Source organism: Somniosus microcephalus, chromosome 8 (assembly GCF_052327205.1).
Source record: "Somniosus microcephalus isolate GS21.2 chromosome 8, FLI_Smic_1.0, whole genome shotgun sequence".
Taxonomy (NCBI): Eukaryota; Metazoa; Chordata; class Chondrichthyes; order Squaliformes; family Somniosidae; genus Somniosus; species Somniosus microcephalus.
This window is the reverse complement of record NC_140994.1, coordinates 39055440-39076230: the sequence shown is the minus strand read 5'-3', so window position 1 is coordinate 39076230 and position 20791 is coordinate 39055440. Positions and strand designations below refer to the sequence as shown.

General features: G+C 46.6%; 1 protein-coding gene across 3 annotated transcripts in view; it reads right to left on the bottom strand.

The window, feature by feature from the left end:
- Positions 1-20758, bottom strand: part of acadsb (acyl-CoA dehydrogenase short/branched chain) — a 75634-nt gene extending 54876 nt beyond the window's left edge. Inside the window, exon 1 of one of the 3 annotated variants that reach the window (XM_085994607.1) lies at positions 20457-20758. In XM_085994607.1, coding sequence (XP_085850733.1) covers positions 20457-20483 — 27 coding nt within the window. In that variant the 5' untranslated portion in view covers positions 20484-20758. The remainder of the gene's footprint in view (positions 1-20456) is intronic. The other 2 variants (XM_085994606.1, XM_085994608.1) reach the window with 2 other exon arrangements.
- Between the last annotated feature and the right edge of the window lie 33 nt (positions 20759-20791).

The window sequence follows — 20791 nt, the reverse complement described above, 5'->3', positions numbered from 1 at the left end:
AAGAATTCTTCAAATATTTTCTCCAGCAGTGGGGAAATTAATGTTATTTAAAATATCTGCTCGTCAGTATTTAAACAGGCTTTCCCCAATCACTGCTGGGGAAATCTTTTTAAGAATTCCCCCCCACCATAATTGAATTTCCCTGCTGCAACTGATCCCATGCCATAACACTTATCCTGAAGGATTGATTGTGGCAAGGATACAGACTGGTCATAGGGGTGGGGGATTTGTTCAGTGACTTGGGGAAACCAATGTTATATTTAAAATACTCAGCTGGATTTTAACTAATACAGATTTCCCCAACTCAGTACTCCGGAATAATGTATCCAGTTTTAGCCTCCTCACATGGTGGGGGTTATTGAGGCTTTAGAAAGGATACAGAGGAGGACCACAAGACTGATCCCCAGTTTAAAACACCTTCGTTACTCAGATAAGCTCAAAGAGCTTGGTCTGTATACTTTAGAGTGTAGACTCAGGGGCGATTTGATCGATGTTTCTAAAATAATGTGAGATTAAAATGGTGTTTATGCGGACCAGTTATTTCAACTAGTTAAGTTAAGGATGACCAGGGGGTCATGCTTACAAGTTCAGTAAGGACAGAATTAGGTTGGATGTTAGGCAGTTCTTCTTTTCCCAGAGAAAAATTGACCTGTAGAGCACGTATTCCTCGCAGTGCTCCTGCAAATCTGTTCCTGGTTCTGCCAAACCTTTGCAGTCTCGCAATACTGCCACACCCCATGATCCTCATTCTAAAACATCAGGATCAGCCTCCCCCAACTCCTTTATGCATTTCCTACATCCATCTTCCATACCATCTTCCTCTGTATCCTTGGCTTTAAACAACTGAAACCAAGCACAAACTTTTGATAATCAAGGACAACTGATTTTGTTCACATGCAAATAATCATACAATTTGAGCCTCAAAATATCATCCACACTGACTGATTCAATGACTGCAAATCAGTTGCCATTATTATATATTAAAAGTAGCAAAAACAAGACATCTTCCGACTCACTACAATGCCACAGGAACTCCCCTAGTCTTCAAAGAAAGTAAAACGCTGATCTATTTCCTGACCATTAGATACCTATAGGAGGGGTGAGGTAACAGGGAGAGCAGCCCACCAGTTGCCAAGCTAGAGAAACTTCCTACAACAATCTTTAACTGATCCCATTTACACAAGTTTATCACAGGGAGTACCTGAGCAGTCAGTCCCCTTAAAAAGAGATAGGCCACGTTGATGTCTAAACATATACAGTACAGCCATACTCTACTTGGTGAGTAATACCACAGGTCATCAGCTAATCTACAATATGAAAAGTTTTGCATATATAGCACAAACTTCCTGTATTTCCAGGAAGTAACCAATAGCATCACCATCACAAAGACTGCCCCCCTGTAAAATTGACCTTGCCTCAGCCCATCTGCTGCTGAAACCGTCTTTGTCAGCTCCACTATTCCAACACACTCTTAGTGGGCCGCCTATGCTCCACCCTCCGTAATCTTCAGCTCACCAAAATTCTGCTATCCGTATCTTATCCCACACAGTCCCACTCACCCATCATCTCTGTCTTCACTAACCTATATTGATTACAGGTCTCCCAATGTCTCATATAAAATTCTCATCCTGGTGTTTAAATTTCTTCATGGCCTCACCCCTCCTCAAACTCTCCGTTCCTCTGACTCTGGCCTTTTGTGCATCTACTCCACCCCACCATTGGTGGCCGTGCATTCAGCCGCCTAGGGCCCCCACTCTGGAATTTACTCCATAAACCCTTGGCCTCCCCACTTCCCTCTCTTCCTTTAAGACCATCCTTAAAACTCAGTTCTTCGGTTAAGCTTTTGGTCACTGCTCCTAATAGCTCCCTCTTTGGCTCAGTGTTCATTTTTAAATATTCTGGGGTCCTTTACCCCCCTTTCATTTGCTCCTATTCATACCTACTGAATATCCTTGCCTTCCTCTCCTTTCCTACTATCACTAGCAACACCCACTTTGAGTGGCTATGCCTTTCTCTCCCTACCACCTCTCACTACTCCACTCACCCAGAACACCGAAGCTTTCCTACAGCTCCAAGTGTCTTTGCCATACCCGATTCCTTCATGTTGCTTCTACAGCCGCCTAGGACCCACTACGGAGTGGCAGTCACCAAGCACCCATACTTTTCCCCCCTCAACAGCCCATCTGTCCGCAACAAAAAAGTACTTACTGCCATGCCACTCCCTCCATATCTCAGGGATCCCACATCCCAATACTCCACCCCGGCTCATCCTTCTCTAGGGCTACTAGATGCGGCAACTCTCACAAGCGATCACAAGTCCTTACATCTAGCCCAATGTTCCTAGACCCCATGTACCCCAATTCAAATGTCCCCAAACTCCAACCCCATTACTACACCACCACAGGTTCCCTTCATAGGAACAGGAGTAGGCCATTAAGCCCCTCAAGCCTGTTCACCATTCTATTAGATCATATCTCAACTGATCTGTACCACAACTCCATTTACCAACCATTGTGCCATAACCCTTGATACCCCAACCCAACAAAAAATCTATTGCTCTCAGTCTTGAAAATGTCAACTGACCCAGCACCCAACCTTTTGGGAAGAAAGTGTTCCAGATTTCCACTACTCTGTGCGAAAAAGTGCTTCCTGATTTCATTACTAAATGGACCATCTCTATTTTTAAGATTATGTCTCTTTGCTCTAGATTTCCCAACCAGAGGAAATAGCTTCTCTATCTACTCTCCTGAAACCCTTTATCGTTTTAAAGACCCCGATTAGATCACCCCTCAACCGTCAAAACTCAAGGGAATACAAGTTTATGCAACCTTTCCTCATAATTTAGCCCTTTAAGCCCCAGTACCATTCTAGTGAATCTGCACTGTACCCCCTACAAGGCCAATATATCTTTCCTTAAGTTCAGTGCCCAATAAACACAGTACTCCAGATGGGATAGGACCAAGGCTCTAAAACTGAAGCATCACTTCCTCATTCCTAACCCATTAGACTTTTTGATTATTTTTTGTACCTGTGCACTAGATTTTAGTGATTTAAATTTTTTATTTTTTATTTATTCATTCACGGGATGTGTGCATCGCTGGCAATCCAGTATTAATTGCGCATCCATAATTGCCCTTGAGAAGGGGAGATGAGCCCCCTTCTTGAACCACTGCAGTCAGTATGAAGGTAAGGAGTTCCAGGATTCTGACCCAGTGACGATGAAGGAACAGTGATATATTTCCAAGTCAGGATGGTGTGTGACTTGGAGGTGGTGGTGTTCCCATGCGCCTGTTACCCTTGACCTTCTAGGTGGTAGAGGTCTTGCGTCTGCGCTCACTTGGAGGTCGAACTCCAAACCATCGTCAACACCTTCACTGAAGCGTATGAGAGCATGGGCCTTACACTAAACATCCGTAAGACAAAGGTCCTCTACCAACCTGCCCCCACCACACAGTACTGCCCCACCCCCCCCCCCCCGATTATCAAAATCCACGACAAGGCCTTGGACGTGAACCACTTTCCATACCTCAGGAGCCTACTGTCAACAAGGGCAGACGTCGACGACAAAGTCCAACACCGCCCTCAGTGTGCCAGTGCAGCCTTCGGTTGCCTGAGGAAGAGAGTGTTTGAAGACCAGGACCTCAAACTCGGCACTAAGCTCATGGTCTACAGAGCAGCAGTGATACACGTCTTGCTGTATGCCTCAGAGACATGGACCATGTACAGCAGGCACCTCAAAGCACTGGAGAGGTACCACCAACGCTGCCTCCGCAAGATCCTGCAAATCCATTGGCAGGATAGGCGCACCAACCTCAGTGTTCTTGCTCAGGCCAACATCGAAGCTTTGACCAAGCTCAATCAGCTCCGATGGACGGGTCACATGGTCTGCATGCCCGATACGAGACTCCCAAAACAAGCGCTCTACTCGGAGCTCCGGCACGGCAAGAGAGCCCCAGGTGGGTAGAGGAAATGCTTCAAGGACACCCTCAAAGCCTCCTTGAAAGAGTGCAACATCCCCACCGACACCTGGGAATCCCTGGCCCAAGACCGCACAAAATAGAGAAGCATCCGGGAAGGCGCTGAACACCTCGAGTCTCTTCGCCGGGAGCAAGCGGAAGCCAAGCGCAGGCAGCGCAAGGAGCGCACGTCAACCCAAGCACCCCACCCACCCGTTCAACCACCGTCTGCCCCAGCTGTGACAGAGACTGTAGGTCCCGCATTGGACTCAGTCACCTGCAAACTCATTTTTAATATGGAAGCAAGTCATCCTTGGTTCCGAGGGACTGCCTAAGAGAGAGAGGTAGAGGTCACAGGTTTTTGCACATGGACACTCCTCCACAGCTCTGAATCTATTAAGAAAATATTCCTATTTGTCTTTTCGGATCCAAAGTGGATGATTTCCCCACATTGAACTCCATCTGCCATAATCTTTTGCACTTATTCTGGGTGTGTTACTTTACAACTTCCTGCTCCCATCCACACAACTTACTATGCCTCCTAACTTGGTGTCATCTGCAAACTTGGATATACAACTCTATTCTTTCATCAGTCATTTATCCTTACACTCTGTCTCCTGCCTTCCAAACAATTACCAACCCATGTCACAGGGTTATGTCTAATTCCATGTGCTTTCATTTTTGCTAATAACCTCTTCTGCGGAACTTTATCAAATGCCTCCTAGAAGACCACATGGACAACATCCATATTACACTCTCCTATCTACCATGCAACTGACCACCTCAAAAATTCAACTAAATTAGTCAGATATGCCCTATCCATCACACATCCATCCTGACTCTCTGATGCGCTATCAATTACTCATAAAAGACTGAGAGTTAAGAGAGTAACTAAAGGCTTTTATTAACAAAAGAATGAAGGTCTGCCTCGAGTGGTCGACCGGTCCAGAAATACAAAGGGCTGGGGAGCAGTCACCTTTATACTAGGACTTGTGGGAGGAGTCAGCCGAGGCATGTCCAGGCATGTACACAGTGGAATACAAACAAACAGTGGTTTACCACATTCACCCCTTGTTTAAAATTGAGTCCGGCGGGGTGAAGTGTATTAAAAGTTAGTGTATTGGAGTCTCTCCGGAGGCCTTGTCTGCCGCTGTGATCGGCGTGGCGACGGCAGGGGTAGTGGAGCTTCCGGCGTCGAGTCCTGCGTGGGCTGTGGCACAGGCGTGTCGTCCTCGTAGATGTCGAGCGGGTCGCGGGGCCCAGGCCTGCCGTCTGCTGGGGCTGGATATCGGATCGTGGGGGGGGGGGGGGGGGGGGGGTGGTAGTGAGTAGTGGGTTACTGCGGCCCCCGAGGGTGGAAGGTCTCTTATGGAGACTGTGTCCTCCCGCCCGTCCGGGTATGCAATGTAAGCATACTGGGGGTTGGCGTGGAGGAGGTCGACCCTCTCGACCAGGGGGTCCGTTTTATGGGTCCTCACGTGCCTTCTCAGTAGGACCGGCCCTGGGGACGTCAGCCATGGCGGTAGCGATGTCCCCGATGTGGACTTCCTTGGGAAGACAAACATTTTCTCATGAGGGGTGGCGTTAGTGGCAGTGCAGAGCAGTGACCGAATAGAGTGGAGCGCATCGGGGAGCACATCCTGCCAGCGGGAGGTTGGAAGGCCCCTAGACTTTAAGGCTAGCAGGGCGGCCTTCCAAACTGTCGCATTTTCTCTTTCCACCTGTCCGTTCCCCCGGGGGTTGTAACTGGTGGTCCTGCTTGTGGCAATACCCCTAGTTAGCAGGTACTGACGGAGTTAGTCGCTCATAAACGATGAGCCCCGGTCGCTATGGATATAGCTGGGGAAACCGAACAGGGTGAAGAGGTCGTTCAGACATTTAATGACCGTGGCACTGGTCATGTCCGGGCAGGGGATGGCGAACGGGAAACGGGAGTACTCATCAATAATATTGAGGAAGTACACATTGCGGTCGGAGGAGGGGAGAGGCCCTTTAAAATCAATGCTCAGGCGCTCGAAGGGGCGAGTGGCTTTTATCAGGTGGGCCCTGTCTGGTCTATAAAAGTGCGGTTTGCACTCAGCGCAGACTTGGCAGTTCCTGGTCATGGTCCTGACCTCCTCAATAGAGTAAGGCAGGTTGCGGGCCTTGATGAAGTGGAAGAACCTGGTGACCCCCGGGTGGCAGAGGTCATTGTGGAGGGCCCGCAGTCTATCGATCTGCGCGCTGGCGCAGGTGCCACGCGATAGCACATCCGGGGGTTCATTGAGCTTCCCGGGCCGGTACAAGATCTCGTAATTGTAGGTGGAAAGTTCGATTCTCCACCTCAAGATCTTGTCATTTTTGATTTTGCCCCAGGGAAAAGAGGTGGGCTTGATCAGCGGATGGGCCTTGTCCGCATAGTAGGGGACCCACTGGGCATAATAGGAGAAAAACCCTAGGCACCTCTTCAGGGCCTTGAGGCAGTGGGGTAGTGGGAGTTCCATAAGGGGACGCATCCGGTCGGGGTCGGGGCCGATGACTCCGTGTTCCACAACACAGCCAAGGATGGCGAGGCGGTTTGTGCGGAATATGCACTTCTCCTTGTTATATGTCAGGTTCAGGAGTTGGGCGGTGCGGAGGAATTTTGAGAGGTTTGCGTCATGGTCCTGCAAGTCACGGCCGCAGATGGTCACATTGTCCAGATATGGGAAAGTGGCCTGCAACGCATTTTGATCTACCATCCGGTCCATCTCCCTTTGGAAGACGGAGACCCCGTTGGTGACGCCAAAGGGAACCCTAAGGAAGTGGTAGAGGCGGCCGTTTGCCTCAAAGGCAGTATACTGGCGGTCCTCAGGGCGGATAGGGAGCTGGTGGTACGCGGATTTCAGGTCAATGGTCGAGAAGACGCAGTACTGCGCGATCTGGTTGACCATATCAGCTATGCGGGGGAGTGGGTAGGCGTCCAGCAGGGTGTAGCGATTTATTGTCTGGCTGTAGTCGATGACCAGGCGCTGCTTCTCGCCGGTCTTAACGACCACAACCTGGGCTTGCCAGGGGCTGGTGCTGCCCTCAATAATCCCTTCCTTCAGGAGCCGCTCCACTTCGGTTTTAATGAAAACCCTGTCCCCGGCACTGTATCGCCTGCTCTTTGTGGCGATGGGCTTACAGTCGGGGGTGAGGTTAGCAAACAGTGGTGGGGGGGGGTGACTCTGAGTGTGGAGAGGTTGCACCTGGTGCGCGGCGGGCAATTTGGGAGCTGCTGGCTGCGGACTGTGAGTGGGGGTAGGGGTCCACCGTACGCCATCGTAACACTTTTAAGGTGGCACTGAAAATCTAACCCCAGCAGGACGGCAGCGCAGAGGTCGGGCAGGACCAGAAGTTTAAAATGATCGTACACGGTCCCGTCTACTACGAGTGTCACTACGCAGTAGCCGCCGATGTCCGCCGACTGGGACTCGGAGGCCATAGAAATCCGCTGGTGCGCAGGCAGGACTGGGAGAGAGCAACGCCGCACCGTGTCGGGGTGGATGAAGCTCTCCGTGCTCCCAGAGTCAAAAAGGCAGATTGTATCGTGGCCATTTACCTTAATGTCCATTGTGGAACTGGCCAGCTGGTGCGGTCTCGCTTGGTCCAGTGTAACGGATGCCAGCGTAGGGGTCGGTGTGTCGCTGCGGGTATCAGATGAGGCGGTGTTGGGGGCCTGCTGCGTTCCGGCTGTCATCCAAGATGGCGGCGTCCATGATCCCCATGTGGCTGGAGGCGTCCAAAATGGCTGCTGTACCGGTGGTTTGCACATGGCCGGGGAGGCCCAAGATGGCGGCCCGCATGGCCCACACGCGGCGCTGCTGGGGTTCGGGGTGGCTTTGGCCCTGCAGACGTTAGCGTAGTGTCCGTTCTTCCCGCAGCCCGAGCAGATCGCGTTTTTCGCCGGGCAGCGCGCTCTGGGGTGTTTTGCCTGGCCACAGAAGTAGCATTTCTGGCCTTGGGGCACTGCTGTCTGGCCTTGGGACACTGCTGCGGTAGTTGGGCCGTTGCTGGGGTGTGGCTGGGGTGGCACGGCGCTATGAGGCGGTCCTACCGTGTCCCAGGCTGTCATTCCCCGCGGCGTCCACGGTGCAGAGGAGTAGGCATCCATGCCCCGGTAGGCTGCATCCAATGATAGTGCGAGTTCAGAGGCCTTGTTGAGGTCGAGGTCACTCTGCTCCAACAGTCGCTGTCGGGTGTAATTGGATCTGTGGCCCGCTACAAAAGCGTCCCGGATAAGTTCCTCTGTGTACACGGCGGCCTTTACATCCTTACAACCACAGGCCCGGCCAAGCACAGACAGTGCCTGAAGGTATTCCACGGTCGATTCCCCAGGTTGTTGTTTACGACTCCCCAGAAGGTGCCTGGCGTACACTTCGTTCACTGGGCGCATGTACTGGTCCTTGAGGAGCTTGATAGCGTCCGCGTATGAGGTCGCGTCTTGGATGACCGAGTACACTCGGTGGTTCACTTTGGAGGTCAGGACATCCAGTTTGTCCTCGTCCGATTTGATTGCTGCGGAGGCGGTCAGGAATTTTTCGAAACACTTAAGCCAGTGAGTAAACTTGGTGGATGAGTCCGCCTCCCGATGATCTAAGTCCAGGCATGCTGGTGTGAGGATCTTCTCCATTATAAAAATTGTGTTAATAAAATTGATGTGCTATCAATTACTCATAAAAGACTGAGAGTTAAGAGAGTAACTAAAGGCTTTTATTAACAAAAGAATGAAGGTCTGCCTCGAGTGGTCGACCAGTCCAGAAATACAAAGGGCTGGGGAGCAGTCACCTTTATACTAGGACTTGTGGGAGGAGTCAGCCGAGGCATGTACACAGTGGAATACAAACAGTGGTTTACCACACTCTCTTTGATCAGCTCATACATTTCCAAGTGCTCAGTTGCTCTGTCTCTGATGACAGACTCTTGCAACCTTCCCACCACTGGAGGTTAAACTGACTGGCCTGTAGTTACCTGGTTCCTCACTCCTTCCCTTCCTAAATAATGACATTTTCAATTTTCCAATTCAAAAGGCACAATTATTGAATCTAGAGAGCCGTCCCTCATACTCCCAGATCCAAACATATTCACACTGAACCTTCCCCACTAGTGCACACCCCAACAAATTTCCCATGATACACTTCCACCACCCTACACTTCCACCACCCTACACACTAACTCCCTTCTTCCAGTAATGAAACCCTGATACTTCACGCCCAGCACACACTCACACCCTAATATGCCTGTCCTACTTTCAATATTTGTCAATTTTTGGGCTTTGCATTACTATTTAAATAGTAATAGGAAGCAGAAAAGTAGATTTGGTAAGAGGGTACAAGATTACATTAAATTCAGTAAGATTACAAATGAATTAATGGTTAATCGACAAGCTATTCAACTTTGCAAGAGATTGTACAAGTCAAGGTTCAATTATGGAAACTGCTACGAAAGTGTTGCAAGAGAAGCTAATTTAATAACAAAAATTATAACACTACTGCAATTTGGGAGTTGACAGAGACAAGGACCCCGGTAATAATGGAAAGGCGGGAAGGTTGCGGGGGAGTCCGGCAGGAAATTAGCAGTAGGACGCCGTAGCCGGGGACCCATGGGAACGATCCCCAGCAGTCCGGGGGGTGGGGGGGCGATGTACGGCAAGGAGCCGGACATCATGACATCACCAAAATGTCTTTAAGAGACTACCTCCATAATGAATCTCCCAATAGTAACCTAGGTACCACTGGTGCCGTGGATAACACTGAATGAACAAATATCAATTCAAGTAACCACAGCATCAGTAAGAATATCAGGTAATACAATGGGCTAGAACGTGCCAAGATTTCCATTTCTACTGTAGCAAACAGTGATTGCAAATATTTGTTTCAGATATTCCTTTGCATAATTTTTAAATGACATATGTTGAAGGGGTGGGGGAACGAGAAGGGTTGGTTCTCATCGATTTAAAATGTGCATTTACATTACAACTTGGTGTCATGTCAGTGTGAAGCCAATAGGGATTGACCAAATTCTGGAGACATTCTCTCACCCAAAACCATTAAAAAAAAAATAATTCTGACCATTTGTCTCAGTACAGTTTGTCGGACCATGCAGTCTGCAAATCGACTTCTGTGTTTGTTTCCATTGCAACAGTGGTTACACTTCAAAAAGGTGCTATATAAATAAATGATCTTTTTCTTGCATTGCTTGGAATTAATTTAAGTGTTTACAATGTGGACGCTGCCACTTGGACTATCTAAATATTTTTTTTTAATTAACTGCAGGAGAGGAACTTTATGCAAGTTGCCTCATGGATAGAAGAAATAGCATTCCAGTTAGGCAGTGTAAATAGGGTACTGCATGACTCAACCTATACTTAAGTTAAATCAGTATTATTGTATGCTACTTGACGAGCAATAATAGTATTGGCTAAAATTTTACCACTATAAGGAGTAAACAGTAATGATGTAAAAATATATTTTAGAAGTACCTATACATTATTTACAAAATAATTTTATTCCGAAAAAATTGTGCATGGATTCTGAATAATCATCAAGGCAGAAGTGAAACAATTATTCTGGGGTCCACTACAATTAGAGAAAATCTGCTGGAGGTTACAGTACAACACGGTGGCATTATCAACTAGTCTTTAAACAAAATTAACTGTTCAGTTTAGCAATGGCAATACATTTTAAAGTGACAATTCACAGGATTTCCCAGCACTTGGGTTTGTGAACTGTAAAGAAAAAGTATGAAGTTAGGACCATCAAGGTGGTTAGTATTAAAAACAGTGGGGAAGAGGTCTAGATTTTAACAAATACCTACCATTTGTACACTCCTGCCTTAAAAGGAATAATTTACTATAAATTAAACCCTGCTTATCTAAAATTCATCTATAAAATCAGGATTAACTGCTACCATTGAAAAAGGATGGTAATTGGTGTACAGATCTATAGCTATAAAAAAAATATCAGCAGGCCTTGCAAACAGGAAAAACGTATAATTTGCGACCTGAAATATTAAATGTATATGAATATAAATACTGAAACAATTATCAACTGAATACTTCTGTCCATTACACAAGCAAATCTATAGAAACATAGAAAAATAGGAGCAGTAGGCGGCCATTCGGCCCTTCGAGCCTGCTCCGCCATTCAATATGATCATGGTTGATCCTCTATCTCAATACCATATTCCCGCTCTCTCCCTATACCCCTTGACGCCTTTTGCGTCTAGAAATATATGTATTGCACAAACCAATTAGATATTAAATTTATCACTGAACTTGATGCAGAGAACGAACATCATAAAAGAGAGGCAAGGAATTTAATTGATGGGCATTTTACAATACAACTTTTGATAGGTGCAATGGCTTGAGTAAGAAAGACTATACAAGGAATAGGCTGTTTGGCATAGTTATGATAAGAGTATTTTGAACTAAGAATCTAGATGGGAGGGAGATTTTTTTTGAAAATGTTCTTGCCCTCAAAAAGCACAATATGTTTTAGCCATTATTCTGAATGCTAAATTCTATTGGCTGGGATTTTCCTCTTTTATGCCCCCAACCTAAAATTTTCAGCCCATTTATTTTAACGGTGCATACTTCAAAAGATTGATTACAGCAATAGATAAAAAGGTAAATCTTTACTAATATAGTCTAAAAAATTGGGTAACCTATATCAAAAGGACTGTCTTAATTAAGTGGATGACTCCTTTTAAAATACTATACTGCCAAAATGAGGGTGGTCTCTGGATAATTTTGATAAAGTGTTACCCAAGGTTCTTTTTTCTATCTACTGTATATTAAAGAGAATGTTCCTTGACATCCACATGGTAAACATTCTCTATCATATAAAGTCAGCGAATTCTGACATTTTCATGTAGAAAGGACATCTACGCCTTTCTGGAACATGAAGTAGAAACATAGAAGATAGGAGCAGGAATAGGCCACTCGGCCCCTTGAGCCTGTTCTGCCATTTAATGAGATCATGGCTGATCATCCAAATTCAGTACCCTGTCCCTGCTTTCTCCCCATATCCCTCGATCCCTTTAGCCTTAAGAAATATATCCAACTCCTTCTTGAATATATTTAATAAGTTGGCCTCAACTGCCTTCTGTGGTAGAGAATTCCACAGGTTCACCACTCTCTGGGTGAAGAAATTCCTCCTCATCTCTGTCCTAAATGGCTTACCCCTTATCCTTAGACTGTGACCCCTGGTTCTGGACTCCCCCGTCATCGGGAACATCCTTCCTGCATCTAGTCTGTCTAGTCCTGTTAGAATTTTATAAGTTTCAATGAGATCCCCTCTCATTCTTCTAAACTCCAGCGAATATAAGCCCAATCGACCCAATCTCTCTTCATACATCATTCCTGCCATCCCAGGTATCAGTCTGGTGAATCTTCGCTGCACTCCCTCCATGGCAAGCACATCCTTCCTCAGATAAGGCGACCAAAACTGCACACAATACTCAAGGTGTGGTCTCACCAAGGCCCTGTACAACTGCAGCAAGACATCCTTGCTCCTGTACTCAAACCCTCTCACTATGAAGGCCAACATACCATTTGCCTTCTTAACCGCCTGCTGCACCTGCATGCTTACCTTCAGCGGCTGGTGCACAAGGACACCTAGGTCTCGTTGCACTTCCCCTTTTCCCCAATCTATTGCCGTTCAAATAATAATCTGTCTTCCTGTTTTGGCCACCAAAGTGGATAACCTCGTATTTATCCACATTATACTGCATCTGCTATGCTTCTGCCCAATCACCCAACCTGTTCAAATCATACTGGAGTTTCTCTGTATCCTCCTCACAGCACACACGCCCACCCAGCTTTGTGTCGTCTGCAAACTTGGAGATATTATATCTAGTTCCCTCGTCTAGATCAGTACCCCACTAGTCACTGCCTGCCACTCGGAAAGACCCGTTTATTCCAACTCTTTGCTTCCTGTCTGCCAACCAGTTCTCTATCCAAGTCAGTACCTTACCCCCAAATCCCATGTGCTTTAACTTTGCACGCCAATCCAATCTCTTATGCGGGACCTTATCGAAAGCCTTCTGAAAGTCCAAATACAACACATCCACTAGTTCTCCCTTATCCTACCAGTTACATCCTGAAAAAATTCCAGTAGATTAGTCGAGCATGATTTACATTTTGTAAATCCATGTTGACTTTGTCCGATCCTATCACTGTTTTCCAAGTGCTCTGCTATTATATCTTTTATAATGGACTCTAGCATTTTCCCCACTACCGATGTCAGGCTTACCGGTCTATAGTTCCCCAATTTCTCTCTACCACCTTTTTTAAATAGTGGGGTTACATTAGCTACCCTCCAATCCATGGGAACTATTCCAGAGTCTATAGAATTTTGGAAGATGACCAGCAATGCTTTTACAGTCAGTTTTTATGTTCCCTGGGACTACTGGAGCAAGGAGTTTATTAACTGAGACCAGAACTAGATGCGTTTTCCATGGCAATCCTTTTAAGTCTACGGAATTGAAACAGTCAATATTTGCGCAGCATGAGATTAAGATCACATATTATGATCACGGGCCGGGGAAAATAATGGAGCTGGTGTACCAAGCATCTTTTATGAATACAATTACCTTACTTCATTACTTATGTAACAAGAATGCCAGTTTCTGGTGGTAACCTCAAGTAACCTTGTTATCCTAGAGTGGTGCCCAGTGAGATGGATTGACAGCTGTATGTCCAGGAAGAGATACATCTTGGGCTACCTCTCTTAGCTTGTCAGTGCTTCTTGTATCACTATACAGGTAGACTATCCTTTATCCGAACTTCCGAAAACCTCAAGTTTTTTCGTTCAGCGTAAGTCGTGCGCACGACATGACCCGAGTGGCGCAAAACATGGCAGGAGTGGTCCTCCGGGGCCCAGAACAAGAATTCCTGCAGATTGTCGACACGCCGGCCTTCGCTCTCGATGTTAAGTGTGACTGAGGGAGCTCTGCCTTTCCCTGTGAGCAGGGCAGAGGGTCACAGAGTTCCTTCCTGGGTAGGAGATTGCAGGCCGAGCCGGGCAGTGTGAAGGAGGTACCGGGAGAGTGAACCCAACAATACAGCGACCCGTCCGATAGCTGCAGTGGCCCGTCCGATATTCTTTTCGCCCCCCCCACCCCCCAACCTGATTTGCGGGCCAGCTTAGCGTAGGAGTCAGCCAATATCCGGCTTTCCCACAACTGGCGGCGGCAGTCAAGCCCCAGACCCCCGCTAAGTCAAGGAATTCAGAGAAGCAGGAAGGGGAATGAGACACGGAACAGTCGCAAGAGGTAGCCTGAACTTTTAAAATTTATATTAAATACAAATACTAATTACCAAATTAATTTAATGTTCAGTTTCCCAGTCTGAAATAATACCTTCTGAAATCCGAAAACCGAAACACAGCTGGTCCCAAGGTTTTCGGATAAGGGATAGTCAACCAGTACCACAGTTCCTGTGTAACTCCATGGGCTATTACAACTCTTTCCCTAACTAGATTGGAGAAATCTGGAAGCAAAAGCACCAGTGCCACTAGTATTGCTCTATTATGGTCTTGCTAGAAGTCCACATCAGAGCAGAAACACAGGAAATGCCTCAAAAGAAAATGTTATTACCTCTCTGTAGTGCAGTCTCTGCATCCTTAACTAGAGATTCTGAAATTATTTTATACTTAAAATGTTTCACCTATCCAGCTTCCAAACAGCTACTTATCAAGTGGTAATTTATACAACTAATGGCATATTGTTATGTAATCCAAATACAGAAAGCTAGATGGGACAGTTTAAGCAAGCTACCCAAATGTCAGACTGAATAATTTATAGGGATAGGAGGGTGAATTTCCACAGAGCTTCTCCCACTCATTTGGCTGAAGAACCACGGAAACTGCGTACGGCACTCATGCCATATTTCTGGGTTTTCTGAGGCTTTTGCATTGAAGTGGTGACAGCCAACAGGGAGATCCCCCACAGAAATTCCCCTCCCCACCCAACTACCATCCCAGCTCCACACTCTCGCTCATCTCTTTAAAGGACCTTGAAATTGCCATTGCCTCCTAGATCCATGCCCACCTCTCCCTATCTGAATCTCTTCAGGTTCTGACCCTCTTACATTTAAAAAAACTGGTTAACGGATGTAGGCATTGCTGGCAAGGCCGGTATTTACTTCCAATCCCTAGTTGACCTTGCGACGGTGGGCTGTCTTCATGAACCGCTGCAGTCTGTATGGCGAAGGTGCTCCTATAAAGCTGTTCGATAGGGAGTTCCAGGATTTTGACCAAGCGGCGATGAAAGAACTGCAATCTATGTCCAAATCAGGATGGTGTGTGATGTGAAGGGGAACTTGAAGGTGCTCGTCCTTCTAGGTGGTGGAAGTTGCGGGTTTGGGAGGTGCTGCCAAAGAAGCCTTGGCGAGTTGCTGCAGTGCATCATGCATATAGTACACTGCAGCCATGGTACGCCAGTTACGAACACTATTCTGTGTGATTATGAATATGCTGCAATACCCCTCCTCGGGATCTATCCTTGGTCCCCACCTCTTTCTCATCTGCAGCTGTCCCCTGCACTATCATTCACAGACACATGGTCAGCTTCTACATGCTTGCTGAGAACACCAAGCTGTAGCTCTCCAACTCTTTTGACCACCTCCAGTACCTCCGTGCTGTTGGACAGCTCGTCAGACATCCCGTCTTGGATGAGTCATAGCTTCCTCCAGCTAAACATTATCCACATACTCATCTATGGCCCCCACAAAAAAAACCAGACGTTCACCACCAATACCATTCCCCTCGCTGGTCACTGTCTCAGGATGAACCAGACGGTTTGCAACATCCTGTTGGGCCCAAAACTGAGGATCAGACTGCATATGCTCTGCATCACAAAGACCACCTAAGTAACATCACCCATCGCCACACCCGCCTCAGCCCATCTGCTGCTGAAATCCTTATTCATGCTGCTGTCACCTCCAAACGGCACGGTGGCATAGTGGTTAGCACTGTTGCCTCACAGCGCTAGGGACCCAGGTTCAAATCTGGCCTCGGGTGACTGTCTGTGTGGAGTTTGCACATTCTCCCCGTGTTTGCGTGGGTTTTCTCCGGGTGCTCCGGTTTCCTCCCACAGTCCAAAGATGTGCGGGTTGATTGGCTATGATAAAAATTGGCCCTTAGTGTTAGGGGAGATTAAATACGCGGGGTTACGGGGATAGGGTTTGGGTGGGATGGTTGTTGGTGTAGGGACCGGGTGCTAGGGTTTGGATGATCAGCCATGATCTCGTTGAATGGCGGAGCAGGCTCGAAGGGCCGAATGGCCTACTCCTGCTCCTATCTTCTATGTTTCTAAACTCCAACACTCCTGGCTGACCCCAACCATGCTCCCACTCCCAATCTTCTCCCCTCTAATCTTCAATTTATCCAAAACTCTGCTGCCTGTATTCTATTCCACACCAAGTGTCATTCGCCCATCACAATTAGTACTCATTGATCTACATTGGCTCCTGGTCCTCCAACTTTCTCATCCTTGTTTGCAAATTCCTCCATGGCTCTGCCACTACCTCCGTACTCCCCCACAAATCTCTGCAACCTGCTCAAGCCCTACAACCTCCCTGCTCCAATACTCACCATTCCTGGCTCTGGACTCTTGTTTATCCCCCACACTGTCCCACAATTAGCAGCCATCCTTTGCTCTGGAATCCCCCTCCCCCAAACTGCTCGGCTTCTCCACCGATTCTCCTTTAAGATTATCTTTAAAATCCACCTCTTAGACAAAGCTTTTGGTCACCCCAGCTAGTCTCTCCCTCATTAGCTTGACATCCGTCTTCTTTACAACTCGTGAGGTTCTCAATTTAAAAACATTGTGCCAGAATTTACTGTAGCCAGCGAATTATTGGCACCCGCTGTTCGTTAGAAATTAAATAGGCATGAGCAAGTCTATGACCTTTTAGCGCTAGAAGTTGCTGTAAATTAGAGATCCTCTACAGGGTATCTAGGACGTGTGTGAACAGAGCAAGTAACTGTGTCTCCTTAACCAATCAAACTATTACAATAGCAAAATACTGCGGATGCTGGAAATCCAAAATAACAACAGGAAACTCTGGAAAAACTCAGCAGGCCAGGCAACTTCCGTGGAGAGAGAGAGAGAGAGAGAGTTAACGTTTCAGGTCAACGACCCTTCATCAGAACTGAGAAAAAAGCAGGAAATGAAACAGATTAAAAGGCCAGTTTGGGGGCTGGGAAATGGGGATGAAAGAACAAAAAGGAAGTGAAAAGACATGAAGAGATATTCACGACAAGACGAGATAGTAATAGAACAAGTAAAGAGACAAAAGACGGCTCGAGATGAAGTGTGAAATGTGCTGGCAGAATGAGAGACAGCTGCCATGTGGTGAGAGAAAAAAAAAGGGAAAAGGCACAAACAAAGGCATGGATAAAAAAATATTAAAATGTAATAACAGCCGAGGTTATGATCTGAAATTGTTGAACTCGATATTGAGTCCGGAAGGGGATTAAATACGTGGGGTTACGGCTCGGGTGGGATGGCTGTCGGTGTAGGGACCGGGTGCTAGGGTTTGGATGATCAGCCATGATCTCGTTGAATGGCGGAGCGGGCTCGAAGGGCCGAATGGCCTACTCCTGCTCCTATCTTCTATGTTTCTATATGTCTATGTAAGGCTGTAAAGTGCCTAAATCGGAAGATGAGGTGCTGTTCCTCGAGCTTACGCTGAGCTTCCGTGGAACAATGTAAGAGCCCGAGGACGGTGAGGTCTGAGTGGGAATGGGGTGGTGAATTAAAATGACAGGTGACCGGAAGCTCGGGGTCACCCTTACGGGCTGAACGGAGGTGTTCCGCAAAGCGGTCACCCAATAAACTATTATATTGTATTGACAGCACAGAAATAGCCTATTTGGCCCAACAGGCCCATGCCGGTGTTTATGCTCCACACAAGCCTCCTCCCACTCTTCTTCATCTAACCCCATCAGCATATCCTTCTATTCCTTTCTTCTGCATATGTTTATCTAGCTTCCCCTTAAATGCATCTATGATAGTCACCTCAACTACTCCCTCCTTGGTCAATTGAAGTATTGTTAATGAACAGCACAGGGTTTGAATTAGGGAGTGAGGAGTGCAAGTTAGAATAATGAAATTTAACATCAAATCAGGTACAGAAAGGAAAAAAAAAGTTTTAAATCTCCAACAATTAAAATTTGATGGAATGAAACTCCACACTTGTAAAAGCAAAATTTCTGCACCACACAGATTGTTTGGTAGTAATGAAGACTTATCACACTGTTAAAAAGGGTACTTAGGCTGAAATGGGCAAGCCCTAACTGTCTGTGGTTAGTTTCGTCCGTATCTATGATGCAAGTACAGGAACTACACGTCATTCCCTATCTCTAATCTCCTTCAGTCCCACAAAAGAGATATCTGCGTTCCTCTAATTCTGCCCTCGAGCATCCCTGATTATAATCGCTCAACCATTGGTGGCTGTGCCTTCTGTTGCCTAGCCCCGAAGCTCTGGAATTCCCTGCCTAAACCTCGCCGTCTCTCTATCCTCCTTTAAGGTAAGGAGACCTACATCAGAATGCTGTTCATAGACTACAGCTCAGCATTCAACACTATCGTCCCCAACAAGCTGGTCACCAAACTCTTGGCCTGAACACTTCCCTCTGCAACTGGACCCTGGACTTCCAAACAAACAGACTCCAGTCTGTCAAATTAGGTAACCACACCCCCACCCCCCCACCCCTGACCCTGAACACAGGGGCCCCACAAGGATGTGTGCTGAGCCCCCTCCTCTACTCCCTCTTCACCCACGACTGTGTGGCTGTTAATGGTTCCAACACCATCATCAAGTTTGCGGATGACACCACGGTAGTAGGCCAGATCACCAACAACGATGAGTCAGCCTACAGGGAGGAGGTCCAGCATCTCGTGAAGTGGTGCGCCGATAACAACCTGGCCCTTAACACCAAGAAAACAAAAGAAATCATTGTGGACTTCAGGAAGTCTAAAGGCGGAAGTCACACCCCCATCCACATCAATGGGGCTGTGGTGGAAAGGGTGGACAGCTTTAAGTTCCTCGGAGTCCACATCACGGAAGACCTCTCCTGGTCCCTCAACACCTCCTCTCTGGTGAAGAAGGCCCAGCAGAGCCTATATTTCCTAAGGAGGCTTAAGGGATGTAACCTATCACCCCTGATCCTCTCTAACTTTTACCGCTGCACTATAGAGAGCATCCTGACAAACTGTATCACAGTATGGTATGGCAGCTGTAGCTACTATGACCGGGAAAGCCCTGCAGCGGGTAGTCAAAACTGCCCAACGCATTACCGGCACCCGGCTACCGACCATAGAGCACATATACCAGAAACGCTGTCTACAGAGGTCACGGTCCATCATCAAAGACCCTACTCGCCCCAGCCACAGTCTGTTCGCCCTCCTGCCATCTGGGAGACGCTACAGATGCATTCGCACCCGTACGACCAGATTTAGGAACAGCTTCTTTCCCAGGGCTGTCATCCTACTGAACTCCACAAATAAACTCTAAAGCCTGCACATCTACCAATGCACTTTATTATGGTTATATTTATGTTAATATACTACAAGCCAAATGTATGTTGAATGTTTAAATGTCTTAATCCAAATGTACACTCTCGGGAGCCTCAAGCCTACATTTCGTTGTACTGCACTTGTGCACTAACAATGACAATAAAAGTTGATTTGATTTGAAGACGCTCCTTAAAACCTACCTCTTTGACCAACATTTTGGTCACCTGTCCTAATTCCTCCTTATGTGGCTCGGTGTCAATTTTTTTGTCTTAATACTCCTGTGAAGCGCCTTGGGGCATTTTACTATGTTAAAGGCGCTAGGTGTTATATAAATACAAGTTGTTGTTCAATACGTTAAAGGCAGTACATCCTCGAAGGATGCTGCCTGACCTGCTGAGTGTTTCCAGCATTTTCTGTTGCTATTTCAGATTTCCAGCATCCGCAGTATTTTGCTATTGTCTAAATACAAGTTAGTCATTAAATTAGGGAGCCAGATGGTGTGATGCCATTTTTGTGCAGTTTACAGAAGAGTGGCACATCTCAGATAGTAACTTTTGGATTTTCTCATTTAACTACACAGCTGTGCTTGCCTGAAATTGCTGTCAGATTTGTGTATAAATAATGCTGAGCGTTGTTATTTTTACAGTAAATTCTGGCCCGTTATATAAGTACAAGTTGTTGGAACTGTAAACACGTTAGACGTCTGCTTCAACATGTACAACCCAACTGCTAAAACTGCACTTATCAAATGAAACGGACAAAAGAAATCATGCAAACAAAAAAAACAGTACTTATGTATGTTAAATATATAATGAATATAATATGAAAGGAAGCGAATTTATTCGAGCAACAGCACGGAAGCAATATTCGCTATTATTACACAGCCAACCAAACAAACAATCGTTATGCAGTTACTAAATACCTCTGGTATGTGTTGCTAGCACCAACTCACTACATATGTCATACTCTGCTCACCTTGGAAAGCAACAAGCAAGTCGCCATTTCGTCTTTCGTAACTGATACACCGCGAGAATATCTGGGACTAGCTAGCGTGCGACTGCTTTCTGTTGCCGTTTGAAGGGCGGTGATGTTGGAGGACACACGGCACCTTATCCAAGTTTAAACACCAAGAATGATTTATTCAGCTGAGCAGAAGACGTCACTTAGCCCGCCACCATGTTTTTTTTTAAAAACCTGAAGTATGCTTTGGTTTCTAAACTTGGTTGACATTTAAATAAAATTCCGTTTATATGTAAAAAAAGTTACTTTACAGAATGGAAAAAGGTAACCGTTTCAAAAAATGAAAATTA